The following is a 21,873-nucleotide window of genomic DNA, read 5'->3' on the forward strand; positions in this document are numbered from 1 at the left end:
TTCCTTGCATCTACCGCAACACCATATGCCCGGTCAATCTCTGCTATCTGGCATGTGACAATATGGTGGGCGTCAATACCAGTGATGCAGAAACTCCCCCGTCTGATGCTACCATGGCAGACCTCATCAACCCGGGCTATTGGTGTTCCATTCCCAGCGAGCATCAACATCAGATGGAAGCCGATAGACAACTCCCGCTCTCCTCGCCAATATAAAAAACCCCCATTGGTTACCGCAGCCAAGGGTGAACGATAGAGCTCTGCTGTAAACAACCGGTTAAACTGTGCCGAGAGCCGGGCTCGATAGATTGCCAGCCTACTCTGTCAGTCAAACAAAGCTTACTGCATAGAGAGCATGGCCTCATGTGGTAGATTAAAGTGTATTGTGCCAGATGCTATTTTCAGCATTCATCCGATATCTGAACGCTTAACCTGCAGAGCCAAGGCCATACACACAGCCAAGCGGGAAAGCTCCCACATATCAAAACACTATCGTGCCGCTTCATGGCAGCATATTTGAGTACCGTTGCTCCTCCCCCAACCCATGAACGCCTAGACAAAAGAATCCCAATCCATAAATCCAGATCCTAAACTCCAACCAGTCCGAGGCAGTACATGGTTCATTGTTTAAGCACCATTGTGCTTCACCTTCTTCTTGGGACGCAGTTCGCCGGCATACAGGCGGAAGAACTCGTCCGGCTCGGTGGGGTGCTCGCCCGTGACATCGTGGAAAGCAGTCGTGGCGATGTAGTTGGTCTTGCCCTCACGCACCAGGCTGTAGTACTCGAGGAGGTACTCCTTCTCGGAGTCGTCGATGGTGGCTTGGTTCTTGAGGATTCTCTTCGCCTCACGCCTGAAAGAGTGTTAGTTACCGTATATGAGAACGGAAAAGAGCCAAAAGAAACATACTCAGAGATATTCTCAAACTCCATCGTCTGACCCAAAGCCTTGCTGGCCGACTCGGCAAGCTCCTTTCCAGCGCAGAGCATAGGTCCAGTGATGACCATCATCTGACCGCGGTGCTTGTCGTCAAAGCCGTGAGGGCCCTTTCCGGAGAGAACATGGGCAGCAACGTGCGCAATATCACCGAGGGCAACAGGAGCAAACTTGTGGTTCTCGCCAATGGGAAGAGGAAGGACGCCCTCGCTCTGGGCTTGCTGGGCATACAAGAGGATGTTTTCGGCGTAGAAACCAGCACTAAAATAGTCCTGTCAGTTGCAGATCTTGACATCCACGGTGTTGAAGAAACTCACCGAATAACACAAGGCGAATGTCCCAAGGCAACATCCGCATTACCCTTCTCAGCCAGCACCAAAGCCTCCAAATCAATAAACTCCCTCAGCCTCGGCTGCTTATCCCTCTCGGCATAATCGCACCCAGCAGCACTAATCAACAGCACATTCTGAACACCCGCCTTCTTGGCCGCATTGGTCAGCTCGACGCAAATATCAAACTTGTCCTCCTTCGCGGGAGGGATCAGGCAGATGGTGTCGCAGCCGATCTTCTTGAGGGCATTGACCATCTCGCGCTCGCGGCCGGGGTTGTGGGGCACGATGACGGCACCGAGCGACTCGAGCTCTTTGGCCTTGGCCGAGCTCGGGTCGAGGGAGAGGCCGCTGAGGCTGGTGATTTGCTTCTTGAAGCGCTCTTCTTTGAGGAGGAGCTCGGCGATGAGGAAGCCGGTTTGGCCGTCGACGGCGGTGATGCAAACGTTGCGGGTGTCGGACATTTTGGCGGTGGCGGAAAGTCGACTTTGGTTGAGGTGTAGAGAAAGAGGGAGAATTGAGTTGTTGTTTGATGCTGCAAGAGGTCGCAGTTCAGTAGCTGCTTGGTTGTGTTGTGGTCTTCCGGGAAGGTGGGGGGTGCAGGTGCAGGTGCAGGTGCAGGTGTTGAGACTGCAGGTGCCAATTCAAAAAGTCGGGTCGGTCAATTGTTTTTATTGCCAAAAGCTCCCTTCCACCACAGCAGAGTTCCGTCTTTATGCTTGGTACCCTCTGTCCATCGTCATCATTATTGCTTCTTCAAACAAACCATGTTGATGAAGTCATTGAGAAGTTCGTTTGTCACCGCATCCGAGATCCATTGCGTCATTGAGTCAGGGGCGCCAAGGGGTCTAAGCATCAAAAGCATTCCACGTTGAAGCTTTCTCGATTTGATTGTGCTTTGTTCAAAACAACAGAAATTGCGTGTTGATATTTAAACTCCCAGTCAGATCACTGAACGCATCGTGATATCTCAACAACTAGATACTGCGCTGTGTGAAAGTCGGTTCAAAACTATGTATCTGCGGTACCCTACACTTTACACTTTTGCTAACTCCCCAGCCTACCATTATGACAAAACTCTCAAATCCCATTACATGTTTATCTCACAGTTTATTGCCTGTCATTCTTGATAAGGTAAACGGATTTTTCAGCTGGCATGATTATCATGTCCGCATCTCCGTCATCTCTCTTCCACAAGGGTTGGCCCCCTAACCCAATGTCTTCACCTTCTTCGGAATAGAAATCCCATCCTGCGTGGTTTGCTTATCGTATATCACCTCAAGCTTAACGAGAACCCTCTTTTTGTCGTAATGCTTCCCGTCCGCAGTCCCGCATTTGACGATCCCGGGGGCAATAACAAGGTCGACATTCATCGACTCGTTTCTCTTCGAACAGTGAGGCGGAGGACGAAGACGGCGCGTTGGCTCCATCATATCTGGATCGAATGGAAACCCGAACCTGTAATTTTCGTCAAGAAGAGAATCAGGCCAGGCATCACTGATGACGATCGTAAAGTCTGCCGTTGATGTGCGGAAAATCGTGTCTAGTTCTGCTGCAAGCGTGATGATCTCGGTGACAGCGGCATTCACCGCATCCTCTTTGGTATCCTGGGCCACCACATCTCTGAGTTTCCTCGATAGAAATGGGACACAAGAACAGGGAGATAGTTCCGGTGTGGGACCATGTTGGCAAATCGCACAGTTTGGGACCGCCATTCATGAAAACTCTCCCGTGTGGGTTTCTGGCAAGGGACGTCCTGCTCCTTGCCGTCAATGGTGGCTAGATATCAGAATGACAAGTTAGGCAACCATTACACATGTGGTCGGTTGAAGGGGCTGGTATACTGACCCTCTATCTTGTGAAATACGATGGAAAGAGACGAACCAAGTGACCCATTCCAGTAAGTGGCCTGGATGCGAAAGATGTAGTGGTGAAGATAGTTCCATAAATACGCTGCCCGAATGAGCGGATAGAAAACGCGGCGACATTGCCTGGTATTTGGTAGCTGTAGGAATTGACTTCAAGAAGGCTAGCGAATTGGCAGTCTCCCAATCGATGGACTGGGGGAAGTGGCTCTCCTCAAATTGTCGAACCAGAAATCGCAGCTGCTTCCATTTGGATTCGATCTCGTTGTCCGAGACCTTCGTGTAACCAACGGGATCTTTAAACTTCTGCTCCTCAAGATCTCTGGCAAACTTGGCGGCCTGATGCTTGATGATAGCTTCCTGCTCGATGAACTTTTGCTCGGCATTCCTGAGCTCGGCGGCCTGATGATTGATGATTACTTCTAGCTCGACGCACTTGTGCTCGGCATTCTCGAGCCTGGCCTCAAGCTCGCTGATGTAGGTGTCGTATTCCTCAGTGTCATGAGTGCAAAGAGCTTTCTCATTACTAAACCTGCCGAGAAAGCTGGATAGTTTCCATCGCGAGTCTCCGCTGACCGAGCTCAATTGCTCTTTCAACTTCTTGTTCTCGTGCTCAAGATCTGTTGCATGGTTGGATTTGTCCGTGATGACATTCCGATAGGACTCTAGCATCTCCTGAAGCTGCTCAATACTGACGAAGCTCTCATCGCTTGCTCCTTCGGACTGACCAGCATGGCCCTTGGTGCACTGCTGCTCGAAGTGATGGGTCAAAGTAGCTGCGATCAAGAATGTCTGAAAAAGAAATTGTAAGTGAATGCCAAACTTGAATCAGAGATATTACCATACCTAGGTCAAGTCGCAGACTGGTCCCTGGCAAAAACCTTAGCGGTGGCTTCTTCTTTTGGAATGGAGGAAGAGGAAGGGATGTGGGAAGAGGTGTGGGGAGAGGAAGAGGTGAGATTCAGCGTGCTTTCGATCCTGTCCTAGACAAGATGTTTGTCATGGTTCAAGAGCAGGAGGCTGCGGTGACTCGGAAGAAGGGACATGGTCCCAAGGTAAGTACAGGCTACACTTTCTGCATTGAAGAGGCTAACGCGCAACGCAGTATGTCATTCTTGTTGGTGGCTTTGGGCGTTCAAGATATCTCTTTTCTTATCTCAAGAAGAAGCTTGGAAATGAGATTGAGATACTTCAATCTCGTGGCGCCAGCCCGTAGGTTTCCCATTGTTCTTGTTGGCACAACTCGGTTAGCTGACAATACTGTGTTCAAAGCTGGGCCGCCATCTGCCGCGGAGCTGTAATCCAAAGCATTAGCTCCAAAGGCCGTTCGAATCTGTCTATTGATGTTCAGGGGCGGATCTCCAGAGCCAGCTATGGTGTTCGTTATTCTGCCACCTGGGACCCCAAAGTCCATGATGCATCTCTGAGGTACTTCTGCCACTACGACGCCGGGTGGAGAGCGAAGGACCGGATGTGCTGATATTTGAATCAGGCAAGCGTTATCTGCTCCATGATTGTGATTGTTTTAGAGCTGACCTATAGAAGGGCGACCTCGGGAATTCAGACAAACGTGTCACAAGTTCCTACCTACGTCATTTTTTTGACACAAACGACGACCAGAAACAGACCATTGTGGAGGCTATCTACTGCACAACTGCCTCACAGCCACCCAAAGTCTGGAATGATCAAATCAAGACGCTCTGCACGGTGAAGTGGGAAACGAAGATCGACCTGACCACCCTTCCAACATTCACCAACCCCGTGGGAAAGGTTATCTACGTCCTCAAGTACGATATCGAGATGACGGTTGCTGGGGGTGTTCTGGACTTTGCTGTTTATCGCGATGGCGTTCGGCAGGGAGGAAAGAGTGTCATGATCGAGTATGAGAATGCCTAAGCCTAATCTTGGTGTTGTATCCAATCATATTGATGGTCATGTACAACCATAGCACTTCTGGAATCGGCACTTGGCACTGTGTGGGGTGATTTTATCAAGAGGGTGGTGTTGGGCTGGTGACCTAGGAAAGTTACTGGCTGCGAAAATGAGGCCAAAATTGGCCAGAAAATGGTAAACAAATTAGTATTACAGTAGTTGGTTGTTGGTTAAAAAGAAAAACAGTAAGAAAATTCTGCCCCAAGAGCAAACCGGTGTGGGTCTGGGAAAACCCAGGCCATTCAGTTTGACTAGTGGGATAGAAGATGCTGACATCTGTAATCAGAAAGCACACCGTGCTACGAATCTGAATGATAATCTTGGCGGAACAACCACCAAGTAATACAGATGACATCAAATATCTCCGTCACGGCTGTCAGAATCGAATCTGGAGCGCCTTTCCAGTTCGTAGCTGATCAGACCACAACGAGAGTCTGCACTCTGGCCAATGGCAAACTGAGAGTGAAGGTTGATAACGAAGAGGAGTATGCTATTGGAGCGAGGGGTGTGTTCAAGATTGATGCTGGGGTTGGAAGTAGGGGTTTTAACCGGTATTATGAAGTTGTTGTGTTGCATGTGAATGGTTTTCAGGCTTTGTGAGGGTGCTTTTTGTGATGGTTGACAAGTAGTGTTTTGCTTTTGGGTGTGTTTGTATTTGTTTTTGTTACTGTTCGTGATCACCTAAGGTAGGCGAAGTGTGGTTGTTATCAGGTCCGTCTTTGTTGTCGTTTTTTTTTTTTTTTTTTTTTTTTTTGGTTTTGCAGATGATGAAGAGACAGAAACTACTATGTAAGATTATGAAATACGGGAATAGCTGGTGGTAATTGTTGGTATGGGAGGATCTTGTTGAGATGTAGGGTATCAGAGAGATGGTGATGCTCTGGAGTAAGGCGTATATGTAGAGCCATCTCCCTGTTAGATTAACATGTTCAAATATTGTACAATACGCGAGTCCGTAAATCTCTCATGAGAATGGAATTGTTCTTTTGCGGCTGTAACCCCCCGGAAACGTAGCTGCCCGCCGTGTAGTTGGTGGTGGGGATCAGGGGTAAAAGGGGCGAAGTGGGGCGGTTTGTCAAGTAAACAAGAGTGACAAGCCATGAAGTGGAATTGGCTTATAATGCTGCATGAGTGCGGGCCAAGGAAATGTCTTGAACATATAAAAAGTAAGGCATTACCTAATAAAGGATTTTAAATCATTTCTCTTGGAGTTTTGTTTAGGTTGCAGGTCATTAATTGCTTTTGTGGTGCTTCTGCGATGGAAAGACTTCCATCCAGGTGCGGGGCAACAGCTGCAATCATCAGATGGTCGTCACCCCACCACAGCACGCGATTCAACGGCACCGAGGACAAACAAAGTGTATTTAAGAACCGGCATAGACGCGATGGCTTTGGGGAAGGTGGAACTAAATTTCAGAATCCTAAATCCAAATTGGCAATCGCAACTCTTTTGGAAATAAGCAGTTCATCTTTAACCATGCTATCCTCGCTGCAACTTGTGCCCCCAGCTGCTGTAATCCACAGTGCAGTCTGGGCAGCAGCTCCCCCACTAACACTGGCTCTCACCAGAGCCCTCACCAGCACAACACGCCGTATTGCGTCACAGGCACCAAGAGCGATACACAACTCAACCCCCCGCCTTCACCCCCGCCTTGCAATCCCGCCAACCTCGCACCACCCTCCCAAGATTCCCGGCTACCGCCGCCTCGAAACAACCAACACCCTCTCCCCCTTCTTCTCCAGCAACCAACCCCCACTGGGCGACCTCCCTTCCTCCACCTCCTCCTGGCGGTCCCCTCCGCCCTCCTCCCTCGACGAGCGCCCCGTTTTGATCATTGGCGCTGGTTCCATCGGCCGCCGAGTAGCCCTGATATGGGCCTCCAACTCCCGCCCAGTTACCCTCTACGATGTCTCCGATGACGCCCTCAAGTCAGCGACAGAATACCTTACTGATAACCTCGGCGAGTATTGCGCTGCGAGAGGTACCCACCCCGGGCATGTCTACACCACCTCCAATATCCGAGTAGCCACCACCACCGGCCGTCACGAGAGCGCACCTCCGCCATCATGTCCCGCAGAGGAAGCGGAGCTCGAGAGTGGCAGCAAGGGCCCTTGGTTGGCGATTGAGTGCCTCCCCGAGAACCTCAGTCTCAAGGTCGATGTTCTTTCGTTGGCCGAGGGCTATCTACCGCTGGATTGCATCATCTGTTCCAACAGCAGCAGTCTCATGACGTCGGAGATGATCAAGTACGGAGATAATGAACTGCAATATCCGGAGCGGTTGCTGAATACGCACTACTTCATCCCGCCGAGGAATAGAATGGTGGAGGTTATGTCTTCCTCGAAGACCAACCCCAAGATCTTCCCGTTTTTGACGGACCAGATGGAGAATGTGGGATTGAGGCCAATGGTAGTTCCACCTGGAGTGCAGAGCCCGGGGTTCATCTTCAATAGGATCTGGGCGGCGTGCAAGAGGGAGACATTGGAGGTGTTGAGTGAGGGAGTGGCAAGGCCGGAGGATGTCGATGCGTTGTTTAGGGATTTCTTCCATGCGGAGAAAGGTCCGTGTGAGAGGATGGATGAGGTTGGGTTGGATACTGTTTACAAGGTTGGGAAGCATAACCTGGAGAGGAGCAGGGATTTGGGGGGTGGAGAGGCGTTGAAGTGGCTGAAGAAGACTTATTTGGATAGGGGAATGAAGGGGGAGAGGACTGGGGATGGGCTGTATACCAGGGAGGAGAGGGCGGAATTGAAAATGAAGCATAGGTTGGAGAAGTGGAAGGAGGTTGAAGAGACACAGGGAGCGTGAGGGATGGAGATAATATCAGAAACGGCAAAAAGCATGCTATTGACGATGCGCTTGCCATGAATGTAGGGGTGATGAAAGAAGACAACGGATCTTTTTTTTTCTCGGGTCATCCATCTATCCGATTGACTCCCAGATGTACAGATTCAGATTAAAAGTCTTGGAATGACCCCTCACCAAGAGTAGATCTACTGCAGGCAGCAGCAGGACAACAGCGAATCGCATTAGTCGCATTCATGGTTCTACTGCATGTCATTTGAAAGGCGCGTTGAGCCCTTCGCGTCATGATCGTCGACGCGTATAAATTTCAGGCTGTCTGAGCCAGATCGCAACGTGGTTTTACTAATCATCATCACATCCCCAAGAAGCTCAACAAGTGCATTATGAGTTCCGAATCCAAGACCTTCCCTTTCCCAATTCCGACCTCGATCACGGGAGGTTGCCTCTGCGGCTCGGTCCGCTACCGCGTCACCTTCCCACCTGACCACGACTTCCTCCGCTTCTCACAAACCTGCCAATGCACCCAATGCCGAAAGCAAACAGGCTCTCTCTTCTTTGCTGAGCATGTCATTGCTCCAGCTTCCACCGCCTTCACCCTGACTAATAAAGAGAATCCCACTCTCAAGCATTACAGCACCAGTCCAAAGGCATACAGATGGTTTTGCTCAAACTGTGGCTCGTTTCTCTATTGGCAGCCGCTCGACAACGAGAAGGATTACATCTGCTTGGCGGTGGGGAGCATCGATCAGGTGTATCTTGTGGGTGGTGAGAATGATGAAGGTGTGCCGAAGGAGGGATATGGGCTGGCGCTTGTGGGTGGGGGAGGCGAACATCTCTTTTGCCAGAATGAGATCAAGGGCGTGACGGACGATATTCCGCTGTTGGGCAGGAAGAGAGGGACGAGAGTTATGGATGGGGGTGAGTCGGCCTAGAGGGATATCCTTCACTCGGATGCTTGTACAACAGCCATATTTTATGTAGTGTGATGTTAGGTTCCCTCCCTGTTATTCAAACTTGGTCAGACACAAAACTGTTGATTATATAAGAGCCATCCATTGCGCTTACTATCGAACCTCTTGCTCTTTCCAAAAAATGACACACCCCCACGAAGACAATAATTCGTTCCAGCCTTATTTTCAACAGGCACCTTCTTCCCTTCATTTTTCCTCTCACATCATCATTGCAATGGCGGAATATCCGACAACCTCTGCCTCCTCCGTGGCTCCGAGCCTTCTGAATGGTCATGATCGTTATCGTACCCATTGCCATACCCGTTGCTGTTATTCTCCGGCTGCGACGTCGCCTCCTCGCACTCCTTCGCGGCATTATACTTTTTGAAAGCAACCTGCACCAACAATCCGACCTCCTTCCTGTCCCTCCCAATCACCCCCACTGACAACAACGCCTCCGTCTGCTCGATCCAGTCCTGCAGCTTTCGAAACTCCGCCACTTGATGCCTCAACCTCTCCGGCAATCCCTGTCCCTTCAACAGCGCCAACACACCCGCGATCACGGTGTTCACCGCCCCCAAAACCGTAATCAGTATCGTGTGCTCACCCGCCGACGGCCCAAGCGCAGTCAACGACGCGCCAACGATGATCTGGAAGAAATGCGAGGCGTACACTATAAGATTCACAAGTCTGGAGATCATCTTCTTGTTGCGCTGGGCGCGCATGGCGGCTGCGTACATGCCCATGGCGGACTTGCGGCCCTCTTCCAGGGAGCGGCAGTCGGTTGAGCCTGGGAGGGTGGAGTTGATGCCGACGGCACGACGGAAGATGACGAGGTTCTCATCGTTTGTACGACGGATGGGGAGGCCGGCGGGTTGGCCCCAGGAAAGGTCGGTGTCGGATTTTAAGACGGTTGGGGTTGATTTCTTGGCGGGGGGATTCTTGGTGAGGCCCCTATTTTGCTCTTCAGGGGGTTGCGATGCTGATAGCGCATTGTTGGGATTTGTTGGTGCTTGGTCGGAGGTGTCTGGCTGTGCCTGGGGATTTGAGCCGGCACCTTTCAAAGGGTCATTATCTTGTGATGGCAACGGCATCTTTGATGCTGAAGGTGTGTTGTTTTGATGAGGCTGACCCAAAAGTGGGGAGGTCTCGTCGTAGTCTTGTTTATCGTCGTCGTCGACAGGGATCTCAGTGGAGCCACTTGGTTTAGACATCGTCGATGTCTAAAAGGGGTTTAGGTGGTGGGTTTCAATGGTGGGTTGGCTTTATATCACACTGTCTAGTTGGCACGTACACCGAACTCTGTTATTTGTGGCAAAAACGTCAAACTGCAGATTCGATGATGGCTGTTGGTGACAGGAAGGAAGACGCAGGGGCTTTCTGCATGCGACATGGCGCTTTATAGAGTCCGAACGAGGCATTGGGAGAGCAGGCCAGAGGCACAATCATGGCAGGCTGGGAGGATCGACATCTTTCTAGTCTCGGAAATGGCTGGTGTTATCAGGTTCAGCCCTACTTGGTGTTGTGCTAATTAATCTAGTTTGATGCAGCCTAGTGTCACCCGATGACATACGGCCATACAAAAGTCGTCGATAAGAGATTCAGCTACGCCTCGGGATCAGAGTCAGGAGGTGTCTGAAAGCCACCCGTGGGAAGGATTCCCGATTTGCAAGTCGGCACGGTTTTTGGCACATGCAACCCTGAGGCGTCGGCAGACACCGTCTGCCGTCTTCGGTGTCCAATCAGCAACTACCACACTGTGTCGCATGCTGACACCTTGGTGTCTCGGGTTGCCCGGACAGATGTCTGAAGGTTTGTGCAACGACGGCTGAGATGGCTATCACAGCACCCCAAGCAGACAACCGCCGTGTTGTGTGTAGCGTCCTTCCTGGTCTGCTCTGACTTCTGGTCCAGGATCGTCATTGATATACACAGTTCACATCTTTAACAACAATATCAAGACGGCATCATGACTGAATGCAATGCAAGTAGTATAATCCCACCGTCGACTGGTTAGATGGATATTAACCAAGACAATCTCTCCAGCGTATGCTATTCATAACTTACGCAGACCTCAGCTTGATTTTCTATCCAAACCACACCACCCCAGTGGCATCGAGGCCAAGATGACCCAAAAATATCTTGATAAAGAGACTACGAACCTTAAAGCGCCGCCTTCCTCCCCTTGCTAAACTTCCTCCCCGCCTCTAACACCAATACCGTCTGCTGCGCGACCACCAATAACTCCATGTTCTCATCCGCAATAACGACATCGACATCCATCCTCCCCTTTTCCAGCATTTTCGCCGTTGTCCGAATCAAGAACCACCCATTTCCCCTGTTCGGATCCACCCGTTTCTTGAGCTCAACATCCAATGTCACAGTATTACTAAACGCCTCCGCCTTCATCGCATCCTTGAGCAAATTCCTCACCACCGCCGGCCTGCCCTCGTTTTTTATGTCTGCACTTTCCCAAGCCACCATCTTGGAGTGTATCCCATGTGGATCATACGCACCACCAGTGCGCATTAACATGTCCGACATACTGGGCAGTGCATCTGCCAGGAACGTCAACAGGGTGTTATCCACCCCGCCTTCGTGATCGGGAGAGTACTCCTTGTCGTCATTGTTTGCATAAAGGAATTTATACCACCCGTCATGAACCCCGTTTGTCGTGTGGCCTTGCCGTGGCGCAAGGATGAGCATCCGGTCTGTGAACGGTAAGAACTCCCCTTTTATCCTGCCAATTACCCAGTTGGGGTCTTTTTGGTTGGATTCTACTGCTTTGAAATTGGGGAGTGGGTTGGGAGGGGGGAGGAGGGTCCATTCTGAAGATGAGGAGGGGCCGAGGGAGGTGCTGAAGTTGATGGCTGTGGCGATGGCGAGAATCTTGAGATTGGAGGATTGGGTGAGGGTGGCTTGGAGAGTTGTGCTTGTTGCGCCGGTGCGGAGGGTGGTGATGGTTATGGTGAAGGCTTCGCGGGTGCAAGGGCGGAGGAATTCGAGGTGGAGTTTGAGGATGTCGGGGTGGGGGGTGTGGGTGAGATGGTTGGTGAGGGCGGAATAGATTCCGGCGGCGGTGCAGCCGCCGTGAAGGGCTGGGTGTGATGGTTAGCCTTTTGAGAGGGAAAGACGGGATAAGGAGAAGAAATACTGATACCAAAGGCCCAGTCGGTGTGCCAGTCGCAGATGTAAGTGTTGTCTGGCCCCTGGACTTTTTGGAGGTTGATTTGCTTGTGGAGTGTTTTCGCCATTTTCTGTTATGGCTTTCTTTCTTTTGAGTGATGGAAGAACGGCCGGTCGGGACTCAAATAAGCTTGTGTTTGTTTTATCACAATTTTTTTTTCCCGGGGGGCCACACCACGCTTATATAGGTACTTTGTGAACTTCCGGTGTGCCTTCCCGAATTAGGACACATCTTTCCACACAACGGTCTGTTGGTAGCCTCATGTAACCTTGACCGGCCTGAAGGGTGTAGCAGGACATCCCGGCCCAATAACATCCCCACATCAAATCGGTATACAGACTTCACATGGGAAAGATGACTCTGGACCTCAGCCCTAAATTGGTTCGAGGTGGGAGCTTTTTTGGGACAAATGTGGTTATTTGTTTACTTGCGTAGGTAAATCGACCCCTTAAAAGCCCCTGGCGTTTGCCAAGGGATCTGACAACCCGGGTAAGGATGTGGGTGGTAAGTGTTTTTGGCTTCAATGTCTTTGCGGTGCTGCTTGCTGGCGATTGGAGTTTTTAGAACTGAAAAGAAGTAAGTTGGTTGTATGCCATTCTTTCTCGTACCTAGCTGAGCAGTGCAGTTGCTGGTGTGAATGCTGTCCTATTGGCCCGAATACCTGTTTAAAGAGGTATCAACGACGATGAAGCGGAGATTTAAAATGTCAGGAGTCTATTCTCCGTCGTATCAAGTACGAAAACAGAAGTGGTAGAAATATGCGGTCACTCCGGGGCTTTGGGAGATCAGATGGCTGTTGGAAGTCATTTTCCTCACCCACAACGTGACCTGGTAAGGTGATTGAGGGACTGAGAGGGGACGAAGAGGGATTTCACACTATGTGTGGTGTAATTCGCCGTTGGGGTGAACTTGCATATAGGCACGTGGGCTGAAAGGTAGGCGGGTGCAAGCCCTTTGATTTTGCAAGTACAAACAAGTATGTGCTCCTCCTATCCACTTCTAACCCTCAACCCTCTTGCCGGTTACAGCCTTTTGGCAGCTCTCTATCCATCTGCAATCACCAACCCCCACGGCTTCCGACTTCCATTCAACCCACACCGCCAAGAAAGTTCTCGAAGGCAGTTCTGCTGTGTAGCACTTTGTTACTCACTTTCAGCGGCGTAAGCAAGCGAAGGAAAACCCGACATACGACATGGTAACATGACTAACCTGATTCTTCACACACAGATTGCCTGTGCCGGCCGTCCCTTAAGCAACTACACCATCGTCGATGTTCAATGGGACTTAACCATCCAGCCCGGCAACGCTTCCTCTGACACCATCTCCGTCAACGGAGCAATCGAGAACGCGATTGATGAAATGGGATACCTCCATCTCGGCCAGAACCAAACCTTCCAAAACTACCTACGAGCCCTTGCTCAAGCCAACACCGCTCGAGACACGGAAGATCCGACGGGGTGGGGCTGCGACATCGAGGGTGTCGTATGCCAAGCATGGGCTCCAGAAAAAGGTATTACTTACCTCCGTGGGGTCGAGGGCACCCCCAAAAATGGCCCTGGGCCAAACGAATGTGGGCGTGTTAGCTGCGGGTATGGGGCTGCTATTCATTGGTGCAATGAGGTACGGTGGCTACTTGATACTGGCGTTTGAGATGTCTGAGATACCTAACTGATCGATGTAGAATGGCTTTGAGAAAGAAGTCACCCGGGATGGTATTGCGGATGGGGCGGAGGATTTGAAGGGATTGTGTGGGACACATAGGCGTTGGTCAACGGTGAAGGTCAGGGTTGATTTCAAGGATAATTGGAATATGGTCGTGGTGGAGAATGATTGCTGAAGGGGGCCCAGGGCAATCTTAAGCCTCGATGCTGGACTAAGGGTTCACAAGTTGGAGTGGAAAGGTTGCTGCGCTGGAGACATATGGGTGTTTCTTGATTATATGTCAGCCTTTTTCACCTTTCTTATAATAGGCATACAACAAAACCGTGAAAGTAAAAAGCTCAAGAACGCGGTATTCCTCATTTCATCGCCAGGATGACGCAGCGACAGCCATCATCAAGTCTCTACCTACTACCCCTCCAGCCAAGCTATCCCTTTGAGATATGAAAGCCGACTTTCATGTTCCGGGTGACCCCAGCCGAAGGTTCCCGCCACTTCTCTAGCAAGGATCACGGCGGACGATGACGTTCCATTTGCTCTTATAGAAAGCCTGACCCTTGACGTCCTTCAACGAACTGCCCGACCTGCAGTTATCAACTATCACCTGGGCTCCGTCGGCAATCTTCCCCCAAGTAATCTCCTTGGCAGCGTTATTCTGTTCAAATTAGCTCTCCACTCATTGAGGGGTAATTGAGTGAACCGGGAAGGGACGTACATCATTGCACCACCAGATAGCAGCATTGTGGCTGCAGCTGACACGACCGCAGTTGCCCGGCCCGGGCCCGTTCTTGGGCTTGGTGCCGCCCTCCAACCCCCGGAGGTAGTCGATGCCCGTAAGAATGTAGGAGATGATGCAAGATGTTCCAAAGTTGCAATTGTAGCTCTCGAGCTCATCTAACGCGGCGCCGACCACGGGGCCGTCAGCCCGCGGTGAAATCTGGCTCTGAAATCTCTCGTTCCAGCCAGGATACAGGGCATCCATCTGGGCAATGGCTTGCTGGACAGTGCCGGTGACGGTGACAGTGCCGTTGCTGGCATCTCCGGGGGTGATGGGCATGTCCCATTGGAGTTCGACGATGGTGTAATTGGTCGCGGGGTCTGCATCTGCACAGGCAAGCTGTGGGTATGTTAGCAAGGCTGTTCGTGTCCGCAAGAAGAGCGTGTAGCAGGGGACTAACGCCAGTTAAGCTGAGCAGCAAGCTGCCGCAAAGGAAGGTGATGAGATTTGTCAACATTGTGGGTTGTGATATGAATGGGCGGCGTGAGTATAGACTGGTTGATGTGAAAAGTGGTTGATGGGAGAGGAAGAGTTATGTGGTGATAGCGGACCTAGGTACCTTATATACCTACCTATCCATTGATATAGATGATCACACCAGGTTCCTTCCAAGCCTTCACCGCCTTGTGGCTACCGAAGAGCAGGATAAGAGCCACATAAAGACGGAGTCGTTCTTGCTGAAGACGAGTCGCGACGAGTTGACGCCTGAATGGGTATAACCAATGATCTTGCTACAAAAACACCATCTCATTTCCCAGGCCTAGGTGGATGATGCTTTTTCGGTAATCAGCCTTCTTTTTACTCAGTCTCGTGCACTGAAATATCAGTCTCCTGACTTCTTGAAATTCCGCTAACCAATCAAGCCGTCAGTCTACTCGCTCTGAGTTGCTCTGTGGGCAGCTGGCAACGATCGGAGCGATAGTCAGGTAGATAAGGAGAGATATCCACTAAACTGCTGCTCTCGCAGAGATTGGGCACAGATTCCTGTCTACGTACATCTTGTTGATCAATTGTTTCCGACTTCACAGAGAATTCTTTTCATTACGAATTAACATCTATCAACACCTCCTCGTGCCTACCGATAATCAAACTGGGCATCAAATAATTTCGCTCGCCTTCTTCTCAATATGCGGCTCCGACCCATCATCGCTAGTACAGTAACTCTTCTTGGAGCTTTCTTTGAAAACAGGAACATCAGGAATCTCCTCCTGATCCCTTCGCCCCTTCAACTCCACCGGCTCATCCTCATCCAGCTTCTCCTCCGAGATCATCTTTGGGTTGAACGCCAGTGCTCCCTTGGGGACAAATGTCGCCGCGAACACCAAGACACTGATGATTGTCATCTGCATACCAGCAGTGAACATCAGCCCCTCACGAATGTTACCCCCGTCTGTCCCTCCGGACTCATTGTACACTCGATCTAGATACCGCCCAAGCAAGGTGCCCGAGATGGCGTATGTGACGATATAGAACGAGTACAAGAACGCCATGACGGCGCCGAGGGCTGAGACGTTCTTGTTCTTGGACTCTAGCCGAGAGAGGGACGCCTGGATATACGCAGCAAGCGACACATCACCAGCTGCCCAGCCAAACGAGATGGGGGCAAACGTCGCCGCCACGATCCATGCCTGCCCAACATCATCGACCGGTGGCCTCCAGAACGGGATGTACCAGACGATCAACAACATGATGGCGTCCAATCGAAGCCATGGCATGGGTGTCTGGATGTTATTCGTAAGGAGCAACACAGCCAACGCACCCAACAGTTCACCCAAGTTGGAACCGCCGACCATAATCTGCGACCAGGCCGAGTGCCCGAGATAGCGTCTAGCAACCTGGGGTGCGATGCCGTTCTCGAGATATCGATGTGCGTAAAGAGCGACGGCATAGCCTGGGACCAACCAGATGAACTTCCGCGAGGTGAAGAGGATTCTGCCGCCGACCCAGATAGACTCGCCGAACAGAAACAGGCCACGGAATGCCGCCTTCCAGTAGGCCGGCTTCTCGTGTTGGTGGAGGGTCGACTTTCGCCGCTTGAAATCCAGCTCACTGATGAAGAACCAAATGGTGGCGCAAAATGTGAAGCAGACGGGTGTGACAATGAATGCCTTGTTGTTGCCGAGTTGAGGGATAATGACCAGTGCTGTGATAAAGGCACCTGCTGTACCTGTGATTTCGTAGAAGATGTGGACCTGAAGAGGTTTCAGCTTTTGTGTCCACACAGAGATGGTAGGAGAGGCTAACAATGGAGTCCATCTTTCTCAGCTTTTGCACATGGCCGCCGACGATATCTCTTGGGATGACTCTTCGGATCAGTTCCACCATGCCATAGGCAATACCACTGATGCAGTAGACTGGGATCATGGCATCGGTGTTGTAGCTAGCCATTGTCAGTGTGGGCTAGGTCACCGTTGGAAGTCATGTCAAAACTTACTCCCCGTAGTATGACCAGTCATTTTTAGGGTGGTTCTCTCGGTCTGGACATCCTCTAGTCAGTCAACTGTGCTGATTCACGATCTGGAAAGCAGAGCACTCACAAGCAGCTGGCATAAAAGTTCCACCCGTTGCAGCGTCGATGATGAGGAGCAACGCCGAGCAAAGTCCGAACACTAACACAGCGCAGGCAAGGACATTCTTGGTCGGGTATCTCTTCACCAATGGACCGATGAGAATGCTACCAATACATTGGCAAGCCTGATTCAACCCCGTCAGAAGACCGACACGCTCGAAGGTTCGGCTTGGCCGTCCACTCTGTATTGATTCGTAGTCGTATCGATTGGTGGCCAACGCCACTACTGAACCGTTGAAGGCCTCGAGCCCGAACTTGTAGATCATAATGCCGGCAATGTAGATGGCGATGTTGCGGCGTTCTTGTGGGGTGAAGGCCCGGAGACCATCTTTGAGATCCGCAACATAGCCCATGATGGCGATATCTACCGCCGTGCAGTCACCGTCAAAAACAAGAGGATGATTAAAGAGAACAAAGATTTAGTCCATGCAAGGCATGGAACGGGGAAGGGTGCCTCCACGTGGTTATAGTCCAGGATTGGGGGGCAAGAGCAACTTATTTTGCTGCGTGGGGATGCAACCACCCCCAAATCCGATGCCGCAAGCACCCGAGGGGGCGGGCCCCGGCCCCTGGGCTAAACGAAGGGAAGGTAGAGATCGATAGTGGCTCGTTTTGTGAGCCTCAAGGGTGCCTGATGCAGGAGCGAGCAGGGATAGAAAGTCAAGTTACCTTCATGTTTCCACCTCAAAATACCATGTCGTATGTTGTGCGATGATATGCTGACACTCCAGCCGCAGTCCTACATCTTGTCATGACGGCAGAGCAGAGGAGATGGTTGTGTAGCTGTGTCTGCAGGACGACAGCAGTCTCACACCGACAGAGAGTGTCTCAAATATCAGGATGCCCCAGGTGTGTTTGAACAGAATGTGTCTCATCCGGGACCGACAGGGTGGTCTGGCATGATGTCTCTGATCCGCTATGATCGCCGTCGCTGCGTCGCAGTCCAGGTTTGCGGTGGTTCTGTTGGTGTGTGGGGTGGCGGGCAGGAGGTGAAGAGGGTGGAGGTCGCATCCCGACCCCAATCATCAATGACATGAAGAAAGAGGGTCGCAGTTTGTCAGCGCGTGTGTGGTGTGGATTAATGCCGTGTTTGAAGTGGATGGTCGACGTTGATTTAGAGCCAGACGGTCCAACACGTGGTCTTGGCATCGATGTCGGCCAAGACCACCTCTCATCTCGACACGACCAAAAGAAGAAGCAACGCGCATGGTCTTGTGCAACACCGCGCCAGACCCCGACGTTATAGCGAAGGGTCCACTTTGGTTCTGGTCGAGATAGCAAAAAAAAGCCTGGTTGCGGACCGGGGCGCACAACCACCACCAGAGAGCCGTGGGCCGTTGCGCCTTGCTCATTCGTCATACAAACATCGCCCACATCTGCCCCACGCGTGTGATGGTAAGTGTGATATTACCCTAATCCGTCCCACGGAAGTCGTTGTCGGCCGATACTTACATGGAATAGCGCGTGCCGACTTGCTTTTGTTGTCCTCGACGCCCTCATGTTGGGACCATCATGAGCCCTGTTGCATTGCACAGGTGTTCCTTCTTCTGTCTCAGCCAGGTCCCCATTGTCTTGAGCCTCTGAAAGCCGGCTCCCCCACGCTTCCCTTCCCTTGGGACTTCAACTGTCACGAAACTCCAACTTTGCCTCAAATTTGTTTGACATACAGATCTTCTCCCGTTGGTTATCACTTTCTCTCCGTGGGCTGGATACCATGACCGTCGATGCTGAGGAGCTCTTGATCCGGCCATTCCGGGATGTCGTTGCAGTCGGGACTGTCGCAGTAACCAATGCCGCTTCTCTCGGTCCACACCGTGCTGACGACGCCGATCGCATGTCAAGGGCCGCACAGGCCCTTGTTCGAGAGGGGGAACGGGCACTTAAGAAGCTGCAGCCAGTCTGGGACGACCAGGTACAAAAGCTGGGGGATATCTTCAAGAGAATGATTACACAACAAGGTATCGTGCGGCCGCTGCTCAACACATCTACTTCTCGCTGTACCATCCAGAAGCTCATCTCAGCCCTTATCTAGCTTCTATCGAGAAACGACGTTTGATCCTGGAGGAGCTCCTCTGGGACTTTGACGATGTCACCCATCCGGATGAGTTTGATATTGAGCGGTACTCAGCTCTTCAAACTGCTACCAAAGCCCTCGCCCTAGACATTGTCGAAACTGCAAAAAGGCTGAAGCCCATCATGGAAACTGCACCAGAGATACCAGAAGGGGGATTCCCACCATTACCACCGCTTCCTACCCACCGCTCCCGACCCTGCTCTACTTTTTCTTCTCGACAAAGGGCTCATTCAAAACAGGAGGCAAACAGTAGCTGTGGTGGACGACACGGCGCCGAGCTAACACCACCGGACTCTCCCAACTGTGCCACCCCAAGAGCCCAGTTTCAGGAATTCAACATCGATTCCTCTGTCAAACGCGCCAGTCTCACATCTGACTCCTTTCCTAGTCCTAGCACTGTTCGAACAGCACCTTCTCTTCTTTCCAAGAGCAGCAGTCTGACATCTTCATCGGCCCTCTTAGCCACGCCTGAGTCCGCGTTCAACCAGCCCGAAGCAACACCAAACAAAGTGAACTTCCACGAAGCTGTCATGACGCTCCTTCCACCACCAGCGTTGGGCACCGGTGATGAGGACGACCTCGAAACCAGTTCTACGACCAGCAAGAGAAGACAAGGGAGCGTCCTGACTGAACACCGAAAGTCCAGCCGGGCTAACCCTCGTTCTGAAGATTGCAATATCGGCTCTGACAGCACATATCACAAGCTAAAGGGACTTTGCAAAGGAGCAGTCAGATTTCGGAAGGACGGTCATTGGGGCAGCATCAAGATGACAACGGAATATGGCGATGGCGGCGGTGGAGCGGGTGATATGATGAGAGCGTCTGATGCTATCGTGCCACTACAATACGAGGTGACCAAGGTGGCGGGATGTGCTGAGTGCGGGTATGCACACGATCTGGAGGCGGTTGAGTTGGACAAGAGCCGGAAGCGTGAGTACTTTCGTGACCCCTGAGCCCCTGGACATCGTACAAGGCCAAGGAATCTGGCCGCTAACCATTATTCTTGACACACAATAGCTGAGGGAATCATCATCTCTGAATCCGGACCTCGATATCGATTAAGACTCCTCTTCAAATCGCACCTCGGCAAGGGCGCCTCAGGTGGAAGCGCAGACGATTACTATGCTTGTCTCTGGTGCGTCAGCGCAGCTGTCACAGTCCGGGAAAGCGATGCAACAGTCTTTCGGTCAGCGGATGACCTCCTGCAGCATCTCTCCCGACACCCACAACCATTACCACAGATACCTGGCGTGGCAGTTTGCTATGGACCAAATCCAGAACAAGCGGAGTTCGACCTTCACTTGCCCGACGGCTCCGTCCCAGTGCCCATGCCGGACAACGTCACCAGGTTAGCAACAGCGATCGCAACCAAAGACCACTTCCGACGTCATGGGCGGGGGAAGTTGGAGAAGCCGCCGAGGTATGATGGAGAAATGCTCGAGTTTATGGAAGGGGCGAGGATCATGGGGGTGATGTTTCCTGAGAAGTGGGAGGGGAAGTGGTGTCTAGGGAGACACGATGGGATGTTTGGGGCTTTCCCGTCCAAGGTTATTGAGCTTCGAGCGCCACAAGAAAGTGAGGTTCCAGTGGGCGGGGAGAGCGGCATGAGTGTCTCTACACGGTGGAAATGGACACCTCCCAAGTCTGGGGGTGTGCCTTGGGTAGCGTTTGGGAAGGGGGAGGTGATCACGAATGTTCAATGTAAGTTGAAAGGGTCCATCGGCTTTGAGACATTTCGCTAATGCTTCGACAGGTCTCTATGCGGATTACTGGTGCTGGTATGGGACAAATAGTAAAGGGAAGACAGGGGTGTTTCCGCAGTCTCATGTCGACTTGCAGACTCTGAAAGCGCAAGAGTCAGCTGCGCCAAGACGTCCAAGCAGAGGGTTGAGTCTGTTTGGGAGGTAGGAGATCTCTTCTAGGCGGCAGTCTGTCCTACAATTGACACTGTTACTATTCCCTCATCACCGCATTCGGTATTCAGGGTTCAGTCCCAGGATCGCCGACCAGCATGGCTGTCTCCATGGTAAATTTGCCCCAAAAGCTTTTCAAGACTTTGAAGAGCATCTCGAACCTTCCCGTGCTTTTCCCTCTCCACCGGGGACATTGCTTCCTCGTCCTCGCCCCCCAGGAGTTCTATTGCAACATGGTAAAAACATGCTGAGCGCCAAGAGGCTGGCCATCAGCACACGCATAGGCAACTGCCGTTCTGAGAGTATTTTTGATAGCCCGGCCCTAGACAGCACACACCAAGCAAAGAGCGGTCATATCCCGGCATCAGTTCGACGCACATTCATATTCAGCTGGCCAAGAATCTGGTAAACCTCTTCGGTCCACGATTCATCCACCGTCAGATGCTTGTTCACCCTAATGAGCTTTTTCCAAATTGCTGCTTGCGCCTCCTCGGTAAGTGGCGGGTATGAAATGGTGACATGGATTCGGTCTTTGAAGGCCTCGTCAAACTCTTGCTTTCGGTTGGTTGTTAGAAGTAAGGTGCCTTAAAAGTACTCGAGTTTTCTGCGGAAGGCTGGGATGTGTTAGTATTATCAGTCGTGGAGTTAGGCATAGAGTAGACAAGGATATGTTGATACGACCGCCAACGACTGCATTGCGATCCATTTCGGCCGAACTTCGCTTGCACAAAAGGACATCGGCCTCGTCCAGAAGGGTTACTGCGTTCCATCGTTTTGAGTCTTTGAATATCACGTCGAGGCACCTTTCAACCTCGGAGACGTTGGTGCTTAGTTCTCCTGCTGAGATGTGGTAGAGAGGACGCTTTAGATTGTCTG

At 51.5% G+C, this 21,873-nt stretch overlaps 12 protein-coding genes across 12 annotated transcripts; 6 read left to right on the plus strand and 6 right to left on the minus strand.

Annotated features, from left to right (window-relative positions):
- Nucleotides 1-358: 358 nt before the first annotated feature.
- On the minus strand, nt 359-2,002 carry QC763_608780 (uncharacterized protein). The gene is made up of 3 exons (XM_062914705.1): nt 1,253-2,002; nt 909-1,196; nt 359-852 (listed from the first exon to the last, which is right to left on the minus strand). Exons 1-3 carry the CDS (start codon nt 1,726-1,728, stop codon nt 627-629), a joined length of 990 nt encoding a protein of 329 aa, XP_062763451.1. The 5' UTR covers nt 1,729-2,002; the 3' UTR covers nt 359-626.
- Nucleotides 2,003-2,472: 470 nt separating this feature from the next.
- On the minus strand, nt 2,473-4,242 carry QC763_0099040 (uncharacterized protein; the record flags this gene model as incomplete). Its single annotated transcript, XM_062906377.1, is given in 4 exon segments — nt 2,473-2,896; nt 2,914-3,043; nt 3,132-3,905; nt 4,224-4,242. The coding sequence occupies 4 exon segments, from the start codon at nt 4,240-4,242 to the stop codon at nt 2,473-2,475; spliced, it is 1,347 nt and encodes a 448-aa protein (XP_062763452.1).
- On the plus strand, nt 4,082-5,025 carry QC763_0099050 (uncharacterized protein; the record flags this gene model as incomplete). The annotated part of the gene is made up of 4 exons (XM_062906378.1): nt 4,082-4,184; nt 4,235-4,341; nt 4,402-4,507; nt 4,672-5,025. Exons 1-4 carry the CDS (start codon nt 4,122-4,124, stop codon nt 5,023-5,025), a joined length of 630 nt encoding a protein of 209 aa, XP_062763453.1. The 5' UTR covers nt 4,082-4,121.
- Nucleotides 5,026-5,409: 384 nt separating this feature from the next.
- Nucleotides 5,410-5,661, plus strand: QC763_608795 (uncharacterized protein; the record flags this gene model as incomplete). The annotated part of the gene is made up of 1 exon (XM_062914706.1): nt 5,410-5,661. The coding sequence occupies one exon, from the start codon at nt 5,410-5,412 to the stop codon at nt 5,659-5,661; it is 252 nt and encodes an 83-aa protein (XP_062763454.1).
- An 877-nt stretch (nt 5,662-6,538) lies between these two features.
- QC763_0099070 (uncharacterized protein) lies at nt 6,539-8,831 on the plus strand (the record flags this gene model as incomplete). Its single annotated transcript, XM_062906379.1, has 2 exons — nt 6,539-7,866; nt 8,193-8,831. The coding sequence occupies 2 exons, from the start codon at nt 6,539-6,541 to the stop codon at nt 8,797-8,799; spliced, it is 1,935 nt and encodes a 644-aa protein (XP_062763455.1). The 3' UTR covers nt 8,800-8,831.
- Nucleotides 8,832-9,044: 213 nt separating this feature from the next.
- On the minus strand, nt 9,045-10,031 carry QC763_608820 (uncharacterized protein; the record flags this gene model as incomplete). The annotated part of the gene is made up of 1 exon (XM_062914708.1): nt 9,045-10,031. The coding sequence occupies one exon, from the start codon at nt 10,029-10,031 to the stop codon at nt 9,045-9,047; it is 987 nt and encodes a 328-aa protein (XP_062763456.1).
- A 712-nt stretch (nt 10,032-10,743) lies between these two features.
- QC763_608821 (uncharacterized protein) lies at nt 10,744-12,368 on the minus strand. Its single transcript, XM_062914707.1, has 2 exons — nt 11,972-12,368; nt 10,744-11,915 (listed from the first exon to the last, which is right to left on the minus strand). Exons 1-2 carry the CDS (start codon nt 12,069-12,071, stop codon nt 10,981-10,983), a joined length of 1,035 nt encoding a protein of 344 aa, XP_062763457.1. The 5' UTR covers nt 12,072-12,368; the 3' UTR covers nt 10,744-10,980.
- Nucleotides 12,369-12,982: 614 nt separating this feature from the next.
- QC763_608823 (uncharacterized protein) lies at nt 12,983-14,091 on the plus strand (the record flags this gene model as incomplete). The annotated part of the gene is made up of 3 exons (XM_062914709.1): nt 12,983-13,164; nt 13,258-13,624; nt 13,686-14,091. The coding sequence occupies 3 exons, from the start codon at nt 12,983-12,985 to the stop codon at nt 13,839-13,841; spliced, it is 705 nt and encodes a 234-aa protein (XP_062763458.1). The 3' UTR covers nt 13,842-14,091.
- QC763_608825 (uncharacterized protein) lies at nt 14,010-15,013 on the minus strand. Its single transcript, XM_062914710.1, has 3 exons — nt 14,842-15,013; nt 14,379-14,780; nt 14,010-14,318 (listed from the first exon to the last, which is right to left on the minus strand). The coding sequence occupies exons 1-3, from the start codon at nt 14,896-14,898 to the stop codon at nt 14,163-14,165; spliced, it is 615 nt and encodes a 204-aa protein (XP_062763459.1). The 5' UTR covers nt 14,899-15,013; the 3' UTR covers nt 14,010-14,162.
- A 426-nt stretch (nt 15,014-15,439) lies between these two features.
- Nucleotides 15,440-18,786, minus strand: QC763_608830 (uncharacterized protein). The gene is made up of 4 exons (XM_062914711.1): nt 16,979-18,786; nt 16,876-16,918; nt 16,686-16,821; nt 15,440-16,633 (listed from the first exon to the last, which is right to left on the minus strand). Exons 1-4 carry the CDS (start codon nt 17,361-17,363, stop codon nt 15,539-15,541), a joined length of 1,659 nt encoding a protein of 552 aa, XP_062763460.1. The 5' UTR covers nt 17,364-18,786; the 3' UTR covers nt 15,440-15,538.
- Nucleotides 17,453-18,586, plus strand: QC763_0099130 (uncharacterized protein; the record flags this gene model as incomplete). Its single annotated transcript, XM_062906380.1, has 2 exons — nt 17,453-18,405; nt 18,567-18,586. The coding sequence occupies exons 1-2, from the start codon at nt 18,162-18,164 to the stop codon at nt 18,584-18,586; spliced, it is 264 nt and encodes an 87-aa protein (XP_062763461.1). The 5' UTR covers nt 17,453-18,161.
- On the plus strand, nt 18,725-21,434 carry QC763_0099140 (uncharacterized protein; the record flags this gene model as incomplete). Its single annotated transcript, XM_062906381.1, has 4 exons — nt 18,725-18,968; nt 19,043-20,014; nt 20,102-20,785; nt 20,838-21,434. 4 exons carry the CDS (start codon nt 18,725-18,727, stop codon nt 20,990-20,992), a joined length of 2,055 nt encoding a protein of 684 aa, XP_062763462.1. The 3' UTR covers nt 20,993-21,434.
- Nucleotides 21,435-21,873: the final 439 nt, after the last annotated feature.

This window comes from Podospora pseudopauciseta, chromosome 6 (genome assembly GCF_035222475.1).
Source record: "Podospora pseudopauciseta strain CBS 411.78 chromosome 6, whole genome shotgun sequence".
Taxonomy (NCBI): Eukaryota; Fungi; Ascomycota; class Sordariomycetes; order Sordariales; family Podosporaceae; genus Podospora; species Podospora pseudopauciseta.